Source organism: Lissotriton vulgaris, chromosome 7, assembly GCF_964263255.1.
Source record: "Lissotriton vulgaris chromosome 7, aLisVul1.2, whole genome shotgun sequence".
Classification (NCBI taxonomy): Eukaryota; Metazoa; Chordata; class Amphibia; order Caudata; family Salamandridae; genus Lissotriton; species Lissotriton vulgaris.
This window is the reverse complement of record NC_141695.1, coordinates 1,526,737,740-1,526,759,813: the sequence shown is the minus strand read 5'-3', so window position 1 is coordinate 1,526,759,813 and position 22,074 is coordinate 1,526,737,740. Positions and strand designations below refer to the sequence as shown.

At 47.4% G+C, this 22,074-nt stretch overlaps 1 protein-coding gene across 3 annotated transcripts in view; it reads left to right on the top strand.

Moving 5' to 3' along the window:
- The first annotated feature begins 1,197 nt into the window (after nucleotides 1-1,197).
- LOC147705933 (hemicentin-2-like) overlaps nucleotides 1,198-22,074 on the top strand; it is a 468,035-nt gene continuing 447,158 nt past the window's right edge. For all 3 annotated transcript variants that reach the window (XM_086932399.1, XM_086932398.1, XM_086932400.1), the window contains exon 1: nucleotides 1,198-1,426. In XM_086932399.1, the coding sequence (XP_086788525.1) occupies nucleotides 1,384-1,426 (43 nt within the window). In that variant the 5' untranslated portion in view covers nucleotides 1,198-1,383. The remainder of the gene's footprint in view (nucleotides 1,427-22,074) is intronic.

The following is a 22,074-nucleotide window of genomic DNA, read 5'->3' as shown; positions in this document are numbered from 1 at the left end:
GGGCGTCAGAGCGCTTCACATTAGGAACAGAAATGAAACATAATGAGAAACATTACAAAAGAGCAGATTACAAAAGCATACGTTGCGTTACATAAGGTAATAGTGACAATTGTGAGCAAACAAAAACATGAGGTAGTAAAAATTGTGAGCAACCAAAAATACATGAGGTAGTAAGGGTAATAATGACAATCGTGAGCAAACAAAATTCTTGAGGTAATAAAAATTGTGAGCAACCAAAAATACATGAGGTAGTAAAGGTAATAGTGACAATTGTGAGCAAACAAAATACTTGAGGTAGTAAAAATTGTGAACAACAAAAAAATACATGAGGTAGTCAAAAGTGCACAAGAGGAAAAGTGACAAGTGTGCAGTTAAAAGAGAAAACAGAGTATAATTTGAGGTATAATACTGCAATAAGTGCTAGGCACAAGAACAGGCGTTACGTAGGCAAGGTGGCACTTGTGCAAGTATCAAAGGTGATATTCTGCCCCATCGATATTCTTGATTCGATATTTAGGGGGCACACTAGACGAACGGCTTAGGAGAAAGAGGTCATTTAGGTTGGGGGAACTGGGGTAGGGGGTCGCAATATAAAATATCAGACTTGGAATAAGGATTCGTGAAGGTAGGGTCAGAAGTAAGAGTCAAGACGTGAGATTGGTGGAAAAGGCTCCGGAGTAAAATATCCAATTTACATAGAATAGTGGAAGGTGCGTGAGGTCTGCAGCAGAAGTCAGCAAATGTAGTTGAAACATATCTTTTTTTACAAAAAAACATGGGATCGACACGAGCAGGAGGATATCGCATTGGCGAGCATGAATAAACCTGGACACGTGCATGGTATGTGTAAAAGGCCACTTGTGTTTTTATAGTCCGGGTGGAACCAAGCGTGCCAATCCTCTATTTGTGCATTGCTGTCATTTATACATGCTGAGCCTTGGTGCTGATGCTGGAATGAGGTTGCCGTGGAAACGTGGTGTTGCCTGTGGAAGCTCTCCTCCATATTATCCCTCCAAGCCTCCATCTAGTGCCTTCTCCACACATGCCCTGTTCTCAGACCCCTCCCCTTCCTGCTCTCCGGCCCCCCACTCCTCAACGAATAGAAAAGCCTTTCTGATTGACAAAAATAGGAGAGGGGAGGGGGCGCGGGGGAAAGGAGAGAGAAAAACCTTTTCCTTTGCTGGAAGGAATGTGAGGAAGAGGAGCCTGTCCTGCTCTAGGATGGGGTGTTATTAAGAGAAGAGACCCGTGGGTCTTAAGAGTCGAGGACGATAACACGCTCCACCCCTCTGCGGGCGGGACGTACGCGAAGGGCACGCCCGCAGTCCTGCAGGTGAAGGTGGGACGACAAGGAGGAGAAGGCTGCGCCTCTGCAGGAAGAAGATGTATCTGCTGCTCGTGATGACCCTGGTGCTGAGAGGAGCCAGTGAGTATTTCCTAGTACACAATCAATACAGGACACACAGCGGGGTGGGGCGAGGGGGTTATCGGTTGCATACCGTTACAAATGGCTTTCGGCATCGATGGCGTCTGTATTTTGCGACTGCGCCGCTAATCGTTACCATCTTCCGTGCACGTATCTCTGTGTGCGTTAGGATACTGTGTAAGCACACGCGTTCGTCAGCGGCCTCCTTATAGGTGTAAGCATGTTCTAGATATCTCCGATTGCGCATGTCTGTCTATGACCATGAGTGCAGGGACAGCGCCATTTAAATATCCGCTTGTCGCCGAACCTCAGAGGATGCGCATCACAGGAGGCGCGCGTGAGCCTCATGCCCTAATCTCATAAAGTGTTTAAAGTGCTTTGACAAAGGTGGAGGTTATCCAGGGGTGTGGCCAATGAAACATAACAACAATGATATTGTGGAAAGGTAGAATTGATAATGTTTCATTTTTGAAAATATGAGACTGAAAAACATTACAAAGATCTGCGGAAGAGAGTAGAGAGTTCGGAGTATCATTGTTACTCCTGCTCTCCTCCCTCAAACAACTTTCCTCTGTTATCTCTTGCTCCTTTAGAAACACCCCTTTTCCTCCCACATCTTTCTAAATACTCCATCTGCATATCACGTTAACTTCTTCATCATTACTGTTCTTAAGCATGCACTTCCTTGCATCATATTCCGATCGCCATTCATTCTCTCTCGCCTCACCTGTTAACAAAGCATTTTCGTATCCTGTTTAGAGCTGTCCAAATTTCAGCAGCTGTGTGTACGCCCATCACAATCTCGCATAAAATGGCATTTGCATTTGTCACATATATGTCACCTCTGTGTGGGCTCTGCAGAGAGGCCAAGAACTGGATGAACACATAGTCTGAATACCTCAAGACCCATCGATAGGCATTAATCGCACTGCCTTCAATCTCTTCCATAGTTCCCAATAGTGCCTTTATGAACAATGACCCACAACTCAAACTTACTGATACACCGACAAGTAACTGCGCTCACAGTATCCACTATACACAACCTATGTTGCACGGAAAAGAAAAAACTACGGAACAGAGTTTTAGGAAAAAAAATGAAAAGATGATGTGAAACATTTGTTTGTAAACAAAGACTGCATTTACTGACATGGATTTCCCTAAGGGGTTTTACAGTCATTTTAAACAAACCTATTTTTTTTGCATCTAAAGTAGAGGACATGAACTGTGAACATCAGGCCTGGTAGAGTTCCTTTTCAAACTCAGGGGAATATTCACAAGAACGTGTGCTAACTACCGCACGAGTAGCTTAACGCAACTTTCAACATCTCAGCCTATTGCGGGCAAAAAACTCTGTGACAACGTGAAATTCACGGCAAGGCGGTAGCATGCAATAGTTTACCGAAATCACGGAAAATGTTCGCGACACAACCACCGCGATGGAGATAAAACCACAAACCCCAATGTGAACAAACCTGCAATGGGCAAAAGCGCAAGAACAAAATAGTGACAACCAGCGCGAGGGCAGCAAAATTCACGCGCAATGCGTGAAAAAGTACAAGAACAGCATATGGAAAATGGCACAGAATAAAATCCATCAACAGTGGAGTGCCACGGATGCACTCTAGCCAACTGCAGAGGACAACATGTACACCACAACATCCAAGCACCGTGGAAGAACAGAACCGACAGGTACACCGCATGAAAGAGACCAGTGGCATACAAATCAGAGACGCAGAGGCGACACACCGACCGTGCCTTAATACACACATAAGCAGGAGTGCACCTCAATATTGACATCCCGGTACAAATAGCACCCCCACCACATTTGAACACAGGACACAACTTGTTCAGCAAATGTGCACAATCTGGCAAATCACATCTGAAATCGCAGGGAAATGTAACATGGCAATGTACAAGTACAACCTGTAACCTGCAGATATGTTTTATTAACACATGCAGTGCATTTGGACATCTTCTACTGTTGCATGATTGCCATGGACGGTCACAATGTGACGTGCTCATGAGAAGTAAGTATCAATGATGCTATTCCTATGGGCCAATCCTGCCGCTGCTGCAGTGGGATGTGGGCCACCTGCCCCATCACCACCATCATCGGCCGGTACCTCTGGAACTGGGATCCATGGGGCCGTGGTGCGAACACAGATGTTGAGCAACACACAACATGCAAAGATCAGCTTGCACATGATGTCCGGGCTGCACAGGAGATTCCCACCCATGCCATCCAGGCACCTGAAACATGACTTTCACATGCCAAATGTGCGTTCTACAATGCCCCTGGTGCATATGTGGGCCGCATTGTACTTCCTTTGGGCAGGTGTGTTTGGGTCTCGGAGGGGTGTCATCATCCAAGGGCAGAGTGCATATCCTTGATCACCTGTGACAGTGCAGGGAGAAAAGAGTCAATTCGTGGTTCGGCAGGATGTGATGGCAGGTCCACCAATCCAGTGACGCATGTGCTGGCTGTGTGTGAGTTGAGTGTAAGCCAGCATGCAGGGAGGTGCTGATGCTGGCAACAACTCCAACAGTCATCAGGCACTCAGGAATGCAATGTCATAACTACAAGGGGAAATAAAATGAGTCACATGGGGCTAGTGGCACCGAATTCACAGCAGGCGACACAGGCCCACTGCCACGGGACACTGTCCTGCGGGAGACCGGGGTAGGGTTGTGTGGGCAGAGCAGTGCCTCAAATGTGTCATGGCTGCATTCCGCATATCCACAGGTTCAGCTGGTGTGTGGCTGTGGTGCCATGGAATGCCTGTATTGGCTGCAGGGGTGGCCCAGGATGGTCATGGAGTTGTGTGGTCGTGCCTTGCATTGTGCTTTTGAGGCTTTGGATGTGTGATGTGTTGATTTGGTACTTACCAACGAGCAGTCCCGTTCCGTATATGGCATCCTGGAAGCGCTGGTTGATGACGGATTGTCGGAAGATGAAGGAATCATGCACACTGCCTGGGTAGTTTGCGACAACATTGGAGAAGAGTCTCCGGTGGTCCACTATTGCCTGTACATTGATGGAATGTGTGTTCTTTCTGTTGCAGTAGTGGTGTGTAGTATCCGCAGGGGGCACAAGTTGGACATGTGTGCAGTCGATTGCCACCAACACTGCCGGGAATCCTGCTATGGCATAGAAGCCCTGCTTCGTCTCCAGCTGTTCCTGCACAGTGTTGGGGAGGTGAAGGTACTGGCGTATGAAGCTGAGAATGGCATCCAGGACAGGTGTGATGAACATTGAGAGGGCTGGCTGTGAGACCCCTCTGATTCTGGCAGTTGTTAGTTGGAAGGTACCAGAGGCCAACAGGTGCAGCACAGCCAGCAGCTTTGTCCACGGAGGGATGTTGATTCTCCACTTTGTTGGCATCGTCAACCTGTGAGCAATGTGGGTCATGATGTGGATGATCGTTGTCCTTTTGAGCCTGTAGTGGGAAATGACTTCCTCGGGCGTTAGGAGAGTGGTGCGTTTTCGGTAGGTCAGCTATCTTACTCTGCGCTTTCTCTGCGGTGTTCCGGGGGGTGGGGCGGGTCCCTGTCCTGGGGGTAGGGGTGGTGGGTGTTGTGGCCCTTTTGGGGCTCCGAGCTGCATGAAGAGTAGCCCCATGGTGTTGTTTGTTCTTCAAGCATGGCTGTGTGTGGGGCTCCGTTGCATACTGCAGGAAGTTGTCCGTCTTTACACCTGCTTGAGGCACGTGTCAAATACCTGCGGCTAACACGGTTTATTGCCAGTTTTTGGTTCTCTTCGTGGATCTGTCAGTTCGTTGTGAAAGAGGTGTTGAGGTTTGTTCGTGTGTTTCTGCACGGGATGAGGTGCTATCGTAGAGCTCCGTGGGGACCCCCCAACGCCAACACTGATGCTCACCTAACAGTCCGTGTCTCAGCACCGGTTGCTTAGGTCCGGGGTCAAGGGGAGTCTAAACACTGCCCTTGAGCCGGGGGCTGTGGGGTCGTCCAGCACTCCTCCTCCTGGCCTCAGTGCCGGTCCTCCCTCCTGCCGTACGGGCTCTTCACCACGTGGCCCACCCCCGCCATGTTGCAGAGTCTCCCCCAGCCTCGGAGCCACTGTTCGCTGGGAACAAGGGTAGGCCTTGGTACAGTTCGAGCTGCAGCCCAACAGCAACCACAATGTCTTTGACTCCTCTGCAGTCACTAGTCTATGGTGCCCCCTCCAGAGTGCGCCCGGGGCAGGGTCGTCCTCTGGGAGAAAGTCAGTGCCCCGGACACCTCCAGAACGCCGTCCCCCGCAGTACCTGTAGCGTGGGTTCGCGTCCGACCTCTTCTCGTGCTCACCGGTTGCCGATCTTCTCCAGACTTCGAGGCTGTGCAAGAGGAACCCCAGACACTGGCGTAGGGTAGGTCACTCCAGCCGCGGATGATCCAGCGAGGCGGCTCGGGGAGGCAACAGCAGACCTCTGGTGCTCCCAACACGCCGCGGCCTCACGTAGAGCGCAGCCGCGCTGATGGCCTCCGAAGTGGACTCCAGGGAAACCGCAGGCGGGAGGCCTAGTCCCCTGGCACCAGGACCAGGCCGCAGGCAGCACTTCACCTGCACCTAACGGTGCTGGTGCAGATGGTGAGTGGTCTCTGGATAAATGGCGGCCTCACCGGGCACCCGGACGGTCACCAGTGGGTCATCGCCGCTGGACCCATTCCAGGCCTCCCCGCCGCTCCGGGCCCCGCACCCCTCTGGGGTCGATCCCTCACCTGGCCTCAGTAGCGGGCGGGTCTACAATGCGCTGGTGTGCAGATGAGCCGGGAGTCAGGTAGCTGGCCTCGGTGGTTTGCGTCGCTAGCCACCGCGTTGTTGGGGCCTCCCTCACCAGGGGCGCCGGGGCCAACTCCCAGCCGAATCGGAAGATCGCTCTTCGGCGCACTTTCAGCTCAAGCGGCAAGTCCGGCCCGGGCCCGAGGCGATCCAGAGGGGATGTAGTCACCCCTCGAGCGTTTTGGCACCACAAGGGGCCTGTGCTGTACTATTCCGGGAGGCAGCGGGCAGGAGCTACAAGAAACACGTCCTATCCGGCCCCCATCTCAGCTCCATTGTAAACACCTGCTCTGGAGGTGCCACGCAAACTGTCTGGGAGTATGTGTGGGGAGTGTTAGCACCTGACAAACAGATGTATGATCATCTAATGTCTTTGGCATATGCTCTGTGGAACTTGTCCAAGTCCTAACTGCTCGAATTGCTATCCAGTAGTCTATTCTAGACCATGTATTATGGGGTGTGGAAGTACAGGCTCCCTTTCTGCACCCTGAGTTCCTCAGTGTTCGGTCCATATGTATTAACTCGAGTTAATATAGTGCCCTTGGACTACAATGTAGCGGCTCTGGTCATCCGGGAGGGACTGCAGCAGTGTGAATGGGAAGCTGCACCTAACAAGTATTATCACTCCTCTAGCATATGTAGAGTAGGAGGATCTTATCCGAGTGGAGACCCAACGGGCACCCACTCTTAATTCTGAAGAGTTGGTAAGATGAGATTCTTGGAGACAGGCTACCTCCATCCCATGTCGGTCGAGGTAGGCTAATACCCTTCTTGTCTTCTGTGGATTTTTCAGGTCTCGCACGTTCCATGTCAGCAGTATTAAAGGTCTAACTATATGTTTGATGATGCCAGCCGTTTGCTATGGTCACGCTGCATGCATTTTCTAGTTGAGGTGACCCAATTATACCATTGAGCTTAGAGCTTCGTTGTCACTATAACAGTCGTGATTTATCCCTAAGTTCTTGGAAGCAACTGATGCACTAAATTTAACTTAACAGCAGTGCTCATAAATCTAGATACTGCGGTACCACTTATTGGTGGTTATAGGTCCACTTATCTGACATCACCATGAGTTAGTGTATCGCCAGGATCTCATACAGAGCCATTATGTGGTATTCTGTAACATGTGTTATGCAACCGCCTTAGGTAGGGTTGCTAGGCTATGATGAAAAGAGACATTTCTCATGATGCTGTAGATCTAAAAAGGAACAAAAGAAGGTCAGGGATGTTGACATTTTTGATCAAGACAGTGAGGTTGTTGAGATTTGCCAGGTAAATAATTCAAGCAATAAGGGTCCCTTTGAGGAGGTATTTATAAATGATCAATCAGTAAGAATGCTTTTCGAATCTGGCGCAAAGATCACCCTCACCCCAAGATTTTTTATGAGCAACAACTTTTGAACAAAGTCAAGCTGGTTAAGCCGGACATCAAACCCAGAGGTTATGGAGGAGAAATCATTGACCTCTTTGGGTATTTTAGGGACACTATTGAATTGAAAGGGAGAACTGTTCCTGGTAAGATCTATGTCTCCATGAAAGGGGACTCTTTAATTAGTTGGTTTCACCAGCATGATCTCTATGTGTATTTAGATCACAATCAGACGCCCTATGTATGCCTCAAGGGTTTACCCGCTGGTAAAGCAGTAAATGAAGGGACTGATATCTAGGTTGCAAGATTTCCAGAGTTTTTTAAAGAAGAATTGGGTTGTCTCAAGAACTATATTCATCATATAAAATTGAAGCCAGGTGCTACACCCAAGATAGCAAAAGCCAGGGGTGTACCTTTGTTAGTCAAAGACATTATGAAGAATGAGTTGGATAAGCTTTTTAAAAATGGGATAACTCAAGAGGTTGAGGCAACTGAGTGGATCTCTCCAGATGTTATGGTTCGCAAAGCCAAAGGAGAGGCAAGGCTAAGCGTTGATTTGAGGTAGTTGAATAAAGATGTTATTATTGACCATTACCCTCTTCCTAACATCACAGAAATGTTGTCCTCCTTGGGATGAGCGAGGCATTTTTCAACATTGGACCTTTCTTCAGCATACCATCAGGTCAAACTCCATTAAGCTTCCCGAGACCTCACAAAGTTTATCACACGTTTTGGTACTTTCAAGTTTCCCATGATGCCCTTTGGTCTCATCTCCACAGCCTCTGTGTTTCAGAGGGTGATGGAGAAGGTTTTGAAGGGTGTTGCTGGGATTAAAGTGTATCAAAATAATACACTAGTTTATGGCATTAATGGAGAAGAACATAATGAATGGTTGGCCGCAGTCTTAGTAAGAGTTCTTGCTACTGGTCTCACACTGAAGTTTGAGAAGTGCTAGTTCAATGTTGGAGAGATTGACTACCTGGGTCATTTAATTTCTGGTTCAGGTATCAAACCTAAATCATCCTTTGTACAAGCTATTTCTAACTTAGACTATCCCAAGGATAAAGAATAATTAGTAAAATTCTGAGGGATGGCAGAATTTTACAAAACGTTTGTTCCCAACCTTGCACAAAAAACTGAGGTTTTGCGTGGGCTGTTGAAAACGGGGTGTGAGTTTGTTTAGCGGCATGCTTGCAGTGAAGTCTTTTATGGTATCAAGCAATGCTTGAATGATGCACCTTCTTTATCGAGCTTTGATCCTTCTTTAGTTTCATATCTCATAACGAATGCAAGATCCAAAGGATTGGGTGCTGTTTTACAACAGAAGGTCGGTGGCTCTGAAAAGACCATTTTATTTATTTGTAGGCCTTAGAGTGGGGCTGAGTGTCATTACTCTGTTGTGGAGAAGGAGGCTCTTGGTGTTTACTTGGCCATTCACATACTAAGAAAATTCTTGTGGGGAAAACCCTTTGAAGTGATCTCTGATCATAAACCCCTTAAAGGTATTTTCTGCGAGAAAGGTGTTGATTTTGTTTTTCATAGAATAAGAAAATGAGTTGTTGCCTTGCAAGAGTTTCAATTCAATGTTTCTTAATTACCAGGCTCAAAAAATATTTTCCAGGCTATTTGGTCAAAATAAAATATCTGATTTGTCTGAGGAGTGTGTGTTTTTTTCTGGAGTAGATATTTAGGAGGAGGTTATGTTATGTTATGTTAGTGGCTTTTATATAGCGCATGACTCACCCTGGGGCATCTCAGCGCTTACCAGAGGGGGTGCTGCGATCGGAGGGTACCGGGTAGATGTTGTTGTGTCTAGACCTTTCAGAACAGCCACGTTTTTAACACCATCAATGCTGATGGTATTCCCCTCCTGTGCTGGCCCTGATCTATTCCCATTGTTCATGACGAGCTCAGCTCGTCATGAGTGTACGAGAGGTGTACCTCATGACGAGCTGAGCTCGTCATGAGCATCAAAGGTGTTAATTGTTTCCTAAAGGACAGATAGGAGGTAGATTTTCGCAGCGTCACAGGAAGTGAGTTCCAGTATTTAGGTGCTACAAATGAGAAGGCTCTGCCACCTGTGCGGGTTAGCCGAATCTGGGGAATATTCAGGAGGGCTACGGTGTTTGATCTCAGATTACATTCACTCGAATGTCTAAAGAGTTTGTCCCTGAGATAGGATGGGCCCTTACCTCTAAGAGCTTTGAAGGAAAGGCAGCAGATTTTAAACAAGGAGCGTTTTTGAATCGGCAGCCTGTGTAGTTGTCTGAGCAAAGGGAGGGATGGAGTTCCAGGGGGGCAGTTCAGAACCATTCTGGCCGCGGTGTTCTGTATCACTTGTAACTTTGACAGAGTAGCGACTACTACCTCTGCCAATATGGCATTGCCATAATCAAGCCTACTTCCTATCATAGCCTGCACTACCGTTCTGCGGTGCTCTAGTGGTAGATATGGAATAATTATACGCAGTAGACGCATATTGTAATAGCACGATCCTGTGATGTTTTTCACATTGTCCTTCATGTCAAGCTTGACATCCGATTGAATTCCTAGGCTTTTTACTGAGGTAGATGGCTTTGGTGCCTCACCCATTGGGGGGCCACCAGTCCGGGGTCCAAAAGTGATTGGACTTCCCTAAGAGGTGAATGTTTGTGTCATTATTGAAGGTTTCATTCCGAAAGAGGTGTGGAGTGTACGTCTCAATCAGGACAATATCTTAAAACTTGTAATGTTAAAAGTACGCAGTGATTGGGGTAACAATCCAAATTGGGATGAGAATCTCAAAGGGTTTCAGAATGTTGATGGTTCCTGACAGCTTGAAAGATAAGCTGGTGGCCAATGCTCATGTGAGCCACATGGGGATAGCATAAACCAAGGAAAGGATCAGGGAAGCTTATTGGGGGCCGGCCATGGATATGGACATTGAAAGAATAGTTTGCAATTGTTCCCTTTGTGGTAGCAGTGACAAAGTGCTGAAGTGTGAGACTCAGCCGAGAATTAGCAACGAGCAATCCTGTGGTCCATGGGTTGATGTCGCCATTGATATTTTAGGCCCTGTTAAGCTGAGGTCTCAAGACCGTTATGTTTTGGTATGTGTGGACTTCTATTCAAGGGAACCTGAGGTAAAGATTGTTAATTTTGTTGAATCACAAGTTGTCATGGTATTGTTGGAGGTACTTTTTGAACGAGAAGTGTTTCACATGTCTTTGTTACCTGATAATGGTGTCCAGTTTCTTCTCATTCCCTTAAGAATTGTTTGGAGGAAAGAGGCAGAAGACATAAAAAGGCTACATTATACGATCCTGAATGCAATGGTGTTGTAGAAAGATTTGTCAAGGTACTGATTGAAGCCATGCCGTTAGCTATAGTATCTGGTGATGATTGGGACGCTGCAATCAAAAGAAAAGTCAGCGAGTACAGATTTACACCCCATTCATCCACTGGAGTGGCTCCGTTTAGGTTGTTTAAAGGAAGAGTACCCATCATGGACATAATTCTATCGTGGGTGGCCTCTAGTAGGAAAATGGCTGACTAATGTTGAAAGTAGTGGTGCATGGAAAGAAAGAGAGTTAAAGTGTATGCACAGGAATAAGGAATTGTGTTATGTGAGAAAGGCTACAAAGAAGACACTTGTAGGTGTTGGTGACTGGGTCAGAGTGAAGTTATCAAGGAAGGGTGTCTGTATTTAAAGGTTGGTAAACCCTTGCAAATCATTAAGTTGTTTAACAATGCTGACAAGACCAGTGACTATAAGATATGGAATCTTGGTAGGATTGCCAAGTATTCTCCTTATGATTCTGAAAGTGTTCAGGAACATGTTCCTGCGGCTTGTCCTGTGGCTCAAGAGGTGAGGAGGATATCTTTGCGCATGAGAATCATTCCTCATCGTTTCTCAAGATTGTGTTCGCTAATATATATATATGTCATTTGATCAAGTCCCCTGCGAGGGACGAAACGCGTCATGGCTGCCGCTGCATCGCGAAAAGAACACCAATAAATCTTGCAGCTAATTTTCTATTTCTATGTTTATGCTATAAGGGGGACGATTATGTGGTATTCTGTATCAATTGTTTTGCATCCTGCCTTTGTTAGGGTTGCTAGGCTATGATGTAATTTAGAATGTTCCCCTTAGTGAGAGAATATTGTTCTTCAATGTTTTGGCAGTTGATTTAGCTGCTGGTGGATGAGGTCTCTTATATATGGATGTACAATAACTTCTCCAGACATCCTACCTACTTTGAGTCTCACTTACATTTTTATTATTAGGTAGGTTAGTGCATGTCCTTTAGTGCCTATCTTACCACATGGCCTCTCCGCTTCCCAGCAAGTAAATTCCGCTACCCTCCTTTGTCCTGCCCAACTCTGGTATCTCTGGTATGAGGGCTGTGGCAGGAGGATCCCTGGTGTGCCCCAGGATAGGTAGGCCACAACCAGGCCGCAGCTCCGCTAATTTTGCCGACTCTCCACTGGACAACGCTGTGTTGATGCACACGTTCTGGCGTTATGCCGCGTCTCTGCCAGGGGCCCACCATGGCCGATCTCCTTTGTGCCGGTTTGCGTTGAGTCAGCATGCAAGGATCGTTCCCTCCAGCTGCCTCTGCACTCAAGGACGCTGGAGGCTGAAGCCGACATTGCTGATATGGGGATGATCCATCGGTAATTTCACTGTAATTTCTCAATGCAAAACCTCATTTACCTCTTCTTACTGCTGAAAAGGTGTTGGGCCCTTGACACCATGTATTACCTTCAGGAGACTTTACGTTAACATGAAAAATCAAAATACTAGTAATATTTAAGCCAATAAAGAGAGTTGGTGAGTATTTTAAAGGGTTTTATTTTCTAGTCAAAAGTTAAGTTTCTCTGACCTTTTATTCATTAGTCAAATATTAATCAGGTTACAGAATTTTGAAAACAGGAAAAATAGAATTAAAATAGAACATTATAGGTTGCATATAAAGCATTCCATTAAGTAAAGGAATAAGGCATCAAATGTCAGTCAGAATTCTTTAAAGAGTTCAGGAAATATAATGCAAGAGTGACTTATGCAAAGCTAATCAATAATTAATAATTGGCAAAAAACTCCCATAAAGAGAAATAAATGAATATGACAAATAAATCTTTTCAAAACGAATTAAAGCATAAACTTAACGTTTTAGCATCTAAATTCTAAACCTTCTGCCCTGGTCTGTTCAACCTGTCTCCCTCCCTCTCCATTGTCTGACAGAAAGGCTGGTCCTTGAAAATGCCCCTCCTTCAAAAGTCCTCAGAGGAATGTGATCTGCCTTGCCAAAAATATGACGTGCAAGGCTAGCCTATGCCTCCACCTCCCTCTATCTCTCCTCGGACGCAATCCCCTAAGAGGCTGCACCTGCAACGTTCTCGTACCTAACCCATATGATATCTGATCTCATCTTCTTCTTCTCCTGTAATCCCTTCCAGACAGAGGCCCCCTGGCTTAAAGAGAGACACATAACACCCCTTAAGAGGTCATTATTTATACTCCTAATTATTGGCTGACTATACTAATAATGTTGCAGTTTTCAGTAAAGTTTGCACAGTGATTGGGTAGCATAGATGACATGAGGGTCTCGCCATTCTGTTCTCATTGGCAAATCCAACCCATACCAGTTTTAACAACAGAAGTGTTAATGCTTAATATAGTCTTTTGTTTCACCAGCAATAATTATACAAATATGCAACATTAAGGCAGAATCATGTGTCAGTCCATTCCTTCCTTCCTTTCACACCCAATGCAGGAAGGATACTTTCTACGAACACTGGTACATTGGCACAATAACAAGAATGTACAGTTCACATTGGCCTTGACTCCTTTCTGTCTTGAGGCACTTGGCAGTAATGCACAGGCGTCTTTCATTCAGTCCAAATCTCAGCCATGCTGGATTCCTAGGCAGCCATTTAATGGTGAGCCCATGAACAAAAACAAACATAAAACGAGTATTAATTTATGAAAACGAACCCATTATGTTTTACCTCCCTCATACTAGTACCCTGTATTAATGATTACCTAGCAAAAGCTATGAGTTTAAAGCAGCTTTTCTATTATTTGTGCACAAAATGCAAAAATGTGCATTGTACAACATAGCATAAATATGCACTAGTGTAGCGCACACAGTTAATTCATACTCATAGCAACATGCTCTAATGTTTTAGATAGCTTTTCATGCACATTGCGTTTGCCCCTGTGTAGTGTAGATGCATGGTTAATTGATACACATTATAAGAAGATGTGTTATGAACTGAATATTCATTGTCTAAATATGCAACAAAACCAAAGTCTCTTAAGACAGGACTAGGGAGTGTAGATTACAAAGAAAATGAGGGAGGAAGATATAACACATTCCATGATTATTTTCAAAGGTAAAGAGTCCACTGAAATCACGAGTTTTCTCTACTCTGCAAAAAACACATGTAAATTCAGCACAAGCATTTCAGACTGACTAGGCCTCATTTCATGTCTTTGACTTTGCTTGCACAAAAAGTGCCCCTTTTAAAAGCATTTGACTAGGCCTCATTCCATATTTCATGTGCCATGTGTTTTCACTTGCGTCAAAATGTGCGTGCTAATTTAAATGCAGTCTGTCTGAAGCACAAAAATAAAGCAATGACTGACTCCAGATGAAATCTGAGCTACATCAGTGGTCAAGGCGTATCCAGGATCTCTGGGCCCCTTTCATTGTTGTGGCCCCACTCCACTTACCCGCGCCAGTCTCCACAGCCCCAACAATGTTTTGTGTCCTGGGACGAGTGAGGAGGTGTTGGACTTCCGCCAGGTACCCAGCGCGGCCTCCGTCTGGTATATCTACTAGAGCCCGGTCCCTCAGACTAGGCCTGGGTCCGCTCGCAGTCATGTCGCAGCGTCCTCTGCAGTCCAGCATTGGCAGGTCACCGTGGGGGTGGCAGTTTATGGGTTGTGCACCCCGCTGGGCAGCATCCGGGGGTCCTCATGGCAAAAAAGCTCCCTCTTCATCTTCGGTTGCCGCCAGCACTCGATGGAAGGCCCCGTTTCTTCTGCCCTCAGCCGCCAGTCCTCACCTTGTTGTCACAGCCACGGGCAGTATGATCAGCTCTTACAGCCTCACTTGTTGGGTCCTAGGCACCCTCCCGGCACCACTGAATTTTGAATGTTCAATGTTCAATGCAGGTGAGTGGCACAGTTTTAGCAGCTGTTTGACACAGGATGCTGAAGGATTTTGTTACGCAGCCAAAAAAGCTAGCTCAGAGAGCGGCCATCTTCAGGCTTGGTAAGCTTTGCCCCCCAACATGTGACCTTTTACCTAGTAGCTTGCTCCTGTCTCTTCGACACCAGGCTCAAGGTATTGTATCATAATCCTTGTACCAGACCTACATAAACATGTCCTCAGGCACAGTATAATTATTCTGTGTAATGGTCACCACTTTTTTTCATGCTTGGCCAACAGCCAGCTGTGCATGATCTCATTTGTTTGGAAAAACATTCATGCTTGTTTCCAAAAGATTGATGGTTGTTTTTAAAACATATCAGTTCTAGAAGAAGCCCTGTAGTGACAAAGACCCTCACTCCCCCTTACACAGGAGAGGAGGATTCCTTCCAAGCTGACACTGGGTCCTACATGCTGAATCTTCAACACGCAGCTGTCTGACATCCCTTAAGGGCTCGAAGCAGAGACGGGTTCCTTCATTTGCAAACACCAGGTGAGGGACTGGTTCTTCCCTGGGAGCTTCTTGGCTACATGCAGACATACACATGCATGTACATGCTACACACACAGATCTAGGCTAGGTACATTTAGGCAAATTACTTAGGGCTCGCATTTTAGGAATATGCAAGAGCTTCTGTTTTTTATCTGACTTGCATATGTTCATCTAATTAGCAGTATGGTAGAAATGTATCTACTATTCACAATATTGGTACTAGCAATCTCTTTTGTATGCTTCTGTCTCCTGATTGTCGCAGCACATATGTTTTACACAAGGCTGTCACTGGACCAATAAATACTTATTGAAACCTCCTAATCGCCATCCTGTGTATTTTCTGAGAGAAAGCAAGCACGAGTGTATGAGCGAAACCAACTGTACTGTTGTCCACCATCCCAGATTAATCAGGGTTGTCATGTTCAGTGATTGACAGAAACTACCTACACCACTGTAAGATACAAGGGGGTGGTAGTGGCACTGTAGTTCTGACATATACTGTGGGGGTGCCTAGAAGCGGTTGGGACGCCAAGCCCTCAGTTTAGACCATCTAAAACGCCCAGGTCCTGGGGGACACCTAGTAGCTACACGACATGGCGCCGCCAAGATTGGTTTGGTTCTTATATTAATAGTAAATCTCTGAGTAGTTCAGTCAGCCTGCACACTAACCTGCATTGCGCCTCGCACCCGGCGCTCGGATTCTTCTTGGCTGCCCCTTCCCTGCATGCGACCAGAGACCAGACCGCCGCCGCTGATTGCCCCCTCCTCGCCTGACTCTCGGAGGGGACGGGCGGCTCCACCATCTTGGGCGGGTCTGGCCTCGGCGCTGCAGCGCTTTGGCTCCTCCCCCCCTGGGCTGACCTCTTAAGGAGCTCACTCACCTGGGCTCGCTGACCTGCTGCTGTTCTCCCGAGGCGTCTCCGGGAGCAACGTGACTTTTAAGCAACCTTTGCTTTTTAAACCTGCACACTAACCTGCATTGCGCCTCGCACCCGGCGCTCGGATTCTTCTTGGCTGCCCCTTCCCTGCATGCGACCAGAGACCAGACCGCCGCCGCTGATTGCCCCCTCCTCGCCTGACTCTCGGAGGGGACGGGCGGCTCCACCATCTTGGGCGGGTCTGGCCTCGGCGCTGCAGCGCTTTGGCTCCTCCACCCCCTGTCACGCCCCCTTGCTCCTCCCTCTCCATGTGTCGTCCCCTCATAACTGTTCCTGTCTTCCGGCGGCGCAGCGGGCGGGCGCAGCGGGCGCGACGAAGGCGCGCCGAAGTTGCGCCTAAGTTAAGCCCGTCTGCGCCCGTCCGCGATGGGCCGGGACCAGGGGCCACACACTCTGCCTCTCGTTTGGTTTACACTGCTGCTCAACTTACTGCCCTATCCGCCTTTCCTTCGCTTTCCCCTCTTCCCTTTCATTACCTACAATCACTCGGTATTCTCTCTTCTTCTTCACCCCACCCTACCCTTCTCTCTCCTGACTCCCCTCCTCTCCCCTCTATTTCACCTCCGGTTCCTCGTCCCCCTCCCGCCCCTACGGTTGACTCTGCTTATCTACTTAACACCCGGTCCGCAGTTAAACACCAGACTGCACTTTTCAACTTCTTAACCACTGATTTTCCTGATTTTTATTTCTGACCGAAACCTGGTTCACTACTGACTCCCTTCCTGATCTTCTAGCCATCCTCCCTGACACCTACTATGCCCTCCGAGCTGACCGCCCGGATGGTAAGGCAGGTGGGGGGGTGGCAATGATTGTCCGGTCGCCACTGAAATTTCAGCTTCTTCCTCACCCCCCCATTTCTAACGTGGACTACCTGGTGGCCCGTTTCCTCAACCTCCCTTCCCCTCTCACTGTGGTCCTTGTCTATCGCCCCCCTCAATCAATGCCTTCTTTTGTAGCCTCTATTCAGGAGTTGCTGGCCACCCTGGTGGTCAATAACTCCTCTGTACTCCTGCTTGGTGACTTCAATTTCTGGCCAGGAGACCCTAAGGAAGACTTTTCTTCCAAAGACTTCTCTGCCACTCTTCACTGTCTGAACCTTACTTCTCACGTCACTGTCCCGACCCACGTGCATGGCCATATACTTGACCAAATTTGGTCGTCTTGCCCCCTAGCCTCACCTCCCTCCATCTCTCCTTGTATCTGGTCCGATCACTTTATCATTTCTTTTTCTGTTCACCTAGGTGTGGTCGACAAACCCTCTCCCCCTAAAAACCTTCTAGCCCGTAATTGGAATCAAACCGATCTGGATTCCCTCTCACTTTCTTTGGTTTCCTCCGCTCCTGACCTTACCTGTCTCCCCCTTGAATCCCAGGCCAAAGCCATGGGTTCATGGCTTGCTGCTTCGTGTGACCGTGTGGCCCGCTTAAAAAGATCAAAGCGGTTCGCCCATACGACGCGCACAAATGGTTCTCCACTGAGCTCAAGGCACTAAAACTTGATCTCAGGCGGGCGGAACGCCTCTGGAGACGCCAGTATTCCCCTCCTTTGCGCGTTCAGTATAGACAACTTCTTACCAACTACAAAAAAGCAGTCCTTAACGCCAAAACCTCTTATTTCACGGAGAGAGTATCGCTCTCCGTGAATAAACCCCGCGAAATCTTCTCTTTGGTCCGCAATCTTGCCACTTCCGATCGCTCCTCCCCCGGCTTGGTTCCCTCTCAATCCCTCTGTCTTTCACTCAATAACTTTTTTATTGACAAGATTGCGAAAATTAAAGCTAACATTCCTTCTGTGCCTCAGCCTATCCTCACCAGCCCTGTCACTCCCTCTTCCTCTTCCCTCGACATTTTTCCCCCTATCTCCTCTGACTTGTTTCACAACTACCTGATCAAAGTCAAATCTGGCTCTCCTGTGGACGGCGCTCCTGCGCGCATCCTCAAAACCCTTTTCACCAATTGTCCTGGCCCTCCCCTCACTCTTCTCAACTCCTCACTGGCCTCCGGTGCTGTCCCCTCTTCCTTTAAATCTGCTGTCGTCCTCCCTATTCTAAATAAAACTGGCCTAGATCCCTCCCTCCCCGCTAACTTCCGTCCCATTTCCCTTCTCCCCTACCTGGGTAAGATCCTAGAGACCCACGTTACCTCCTGCCTCTCCTCATACATCGAGGACAATGGCCTCTTAGCTTCCCACCAGGCAGGCTTCCGCCCTGACCATTCTACAGAAGCGGTGGTTCTCGCGGTTTTGGATGAACTGAAGGGCAAGGCAGATGTTAACCTTCCCCAAGCCCTGGTGCTTCTCGACTTGTCCGCTGCGTTTGACACGGTCGACCACTCTATTCTTCTCGACCGTGTCAGCGCAGCGGGCATTCGGGGCGTGGCCTTCTCCTGGCTAGCATCCTTTCTTCAGGATAGACATCAGGCCGTTCATCTCTCTGGTTTCTCTGCCCCCTCCCGTCCGGTCACCTGTGGTGTTCCTCAGGGCTCCTCTCTTTCCCCTCTCCTCTTTAATCTGTACATTTGTCCTCTTGTTTCTTCCCTTCTCAAGCTGGGGGTCTCTGTATATAACTACGCAGATGACCTCCAGCTTGTCTTTGATCTGTCTTCTTCTCCCGACTCTATTCCCAAGTTCAGTTCCACTCTTATTTTTATCTCTGAGTGGATGAGCGCTAACCATCTCAAGCTCAACCCTGATAAAACGGAACTTGTCCTCACGGGTGGCCCTTCTAACCCTTGGTCCCCTGCTCACTGGCCCCCTTCTTTTGGTCCCCCCCCCACGCCCTCTTCCTCCGTTCGTACCCTTGGTATTAAAGTCAGCTCTGACTTAACCATGCACAGCCAGATTAGCTCTGTTGTGTCCTCATGTTTCCTTTCCCTCCGCCTTATCCGCAAAATCTCTCGTTTTTTTACCATCGACGCGCTTAAAACCATAGTCCTGGCTTTAGTCATCTCTCGCCTCGACTATGGCAATGGCCTGTACGTGGGTATCCCTTCCCACGAATCTCGACGTTTACAGGCCATTCAAAACCAAGCTGCTCGTCTCATTTTCTCCCTACCCAAATCCTCTCGCATCACTCCGGCTTTGAAATCCCTTCACTGGCTCCCCATCCGCTTCAGATCCCTTTTCAAATTAGCCTGCTTTGCCTTTCGTGCCCACTCTCGCTCTGCCCCAGCTTACATCACTTCCCTTATTTCTTCCTACGTTCCCAGTCGTACCCTCCGGTCTTCTTCTCTCTCTCTTCTTCACATCCCCCGTTTCCGCAAAGCCAGATCCGGGGGCACTCGTCTTTCTGTCTTGGCTCCCCAGTTCTGGAACAGTCTCCCACTTCATCTTCGCTCCATCCCGATCTTTAGTCATTTCCGTAAAGCCTTAAAAACTTTTCTTTTTTCTTTGGCTTTTCCTTCTTAGGTTCCCTTTGTTCCCCTCTGTGAGTTCTGACCCAGGTCTCCCAGCGCCAGGAAGCCGCTTGGCAGCAGTGCGCTTTATTAAATATTGTTTTCATTTCATTTCATTTCATTCATTTCATTTCATTTCATTTCAGTCATGCTTTCTCAGAAAGCCCTACTCACACTTTTCCAGAGATGTCTGGAGTGGGAAGGGAAATCCGCCTAAGCTGAGCTAATATCCTCTGTGTATTGCCTGGAAGTTTAGCATGCTTGTGAGGATAAAAAGTTCTCACATTGTGCAAAAATCCTCAGTTACTAGAACTTTGCTTATTCTCCTAAAAATGACTGACCCCGCGAGTAGCTCGGGGGAAGACTAAGTTGCAAGCATTACAGAGATTTGCAGCCATGCACTAACAATAAGAATAATCCTTTGTTTCCAGTAATAAAATCGGAAAATTCATATTGTCTAGTTTTAGCTTACCGACACTTGAACACTTGCACACGAACATTTGCAGTTTAAAACACACTCAGTGCCGCATTAATGAATAACGTTGTGTGGAAAAAAACAGAGAAACATTAGATATCGCAAATGGATTCTTCTGCCAAAATATAGCTACAGAAAGCAGATACTTAAAAGCATTCTCTGCACTCGGCACTCAGCAGATTTTTTAGGTCTCGTCCTATTCCATTCCGCAAGGAATGAATAGAACAAGACTATTTGGGCTAAACTAAGAGATAAACTAAGCTCTCAAAAATGCGGATTTCCAGAAGTGCATGTGTCCCGTGCACACGCTTCTATCCGCCTGACTGCCTGCCTCGCATCACCACATCAAAGCCAGCAATCTGTTGCTTCCCCAGCGTGGTGCCGCCAGCAGCTTCACTTCAAAGGGATTTCTCCTCCCCTAATTATTCACTGCCCAAGGCCGGCGGTAATTTCACTTTGTCTCCGTGTCTCACATTTCTCCTCCACCCTCCCAGTGTATTAAACTTGTTTTGCTTTCCTTTTCACCCGTTTTCACTGGTTGCCGCTTATAATTTTGGTGACAGCCTCGCTCGTAAGTTTTCCTTATAGAATTCCTCTTTTACTATGTTTTTTGTGTGTCTTGAAACTTCACCGTCAAACATGATCCCATCTCGTATTCCTCTGTACCTATCATTTTTAAAAATCTGTTTTCTAGTTTTGTCCTTCACTCTCGATTCCTTGAGGATAGCCTGCACATTGGTTGAGGGTCCAGGTATACTGTCACGGGATCACAGATCATAAACAGTGTTTTTTCCCAAAATAAACACAACAAGCACAACATGTGACCGTTATTGCATTTCTTGCCTCATCCGACAATCAAGGTGCATGTTCTAGTTCTCATAGACTTGGCACGTACATGTCTGACTGCATCCGGTACGTGTCTGACTGCATCCGGTACAGAACGCGTTCCCGGTAGTGTGTGGACTTCAGAGCAGACTCGCTGAAGGTAAAAATATAATAGGTTTCTGATCTGGCACTTCATAGACTTGTTTGCTCTTTGTAATCTCCTCTGTCGCTTATCTCTCTTCCTCCTCGTTCTCTCGCTCTTTCATTCCCTCCCCATTTACTTCTCCCCCCTGAGCCCCTTCTCTGTCTCCTTCTCGCGGCCTCTCTTTTCTTTGTCTTGCTGTCCACTTGATTCTTTCCCTCCTCTCGTTTTCTCTCTAACCCCTCTATTTTCCTTCTATTTCTCACCCCCCGTTATTGTCATTCTTTTGAGCTCCGTATTGTCGCTGGCATGTGCCACAGGTGCCAGTGCTCATTGGTTGTTCATTGTACAGCCGGCCCAAGTTCTTGGTGCTAGTGCAAGAGCTCAAAGTTACTGTTGTGTGATACTAGTCATGGTACTCGACTCTCATGCTGATGGCTATAGGGATCAGTGGTGATGCTGTGTATTGCCGACTCCACTGCCTCTTTGTGTGATGGTGTCCACACGTACCTTCATCCAGTGAGCATCGCAATGCGCGTGTACGCCTGGGGCGCACTGAACATGTCCTCACGCACCTTCATGCAAACTACACAATGAAAACACAGTACTTTGCTTCAGGCACAAGTTGCCTACATTGCTATTTGCACCATCTCAGTCCCTCAGCCTTCTAAAGTTGATATATTGAAAACACCACACTTTTAACTAAAACATTAGGGTCTTTGTATCGATTTCATCCACAATTAAAAGCTCTCCAATTGTTGGGTTCATCAAACGCTCCCTTTTCTTCTTAGAAACAACGAAGGAAATGATGGACGGAGCGTTGACAATGCAAGCACTCACCCCCAGTCAACTGATCTGGGTTTAATCCATCACCGTTCTTTAGCCCACTCTGCCACCCCAGTTCAGACATGGCCATATGAAAATCAGTCTGACCCTGTGCCTCATGGGAACAGTCCAGCCCGAACTGCCAAGCCATGCCTTCCCTGGACCAGAAACAAGCTATCGAGGACCGGTTTCTGGCATTTCAGCGGTCTT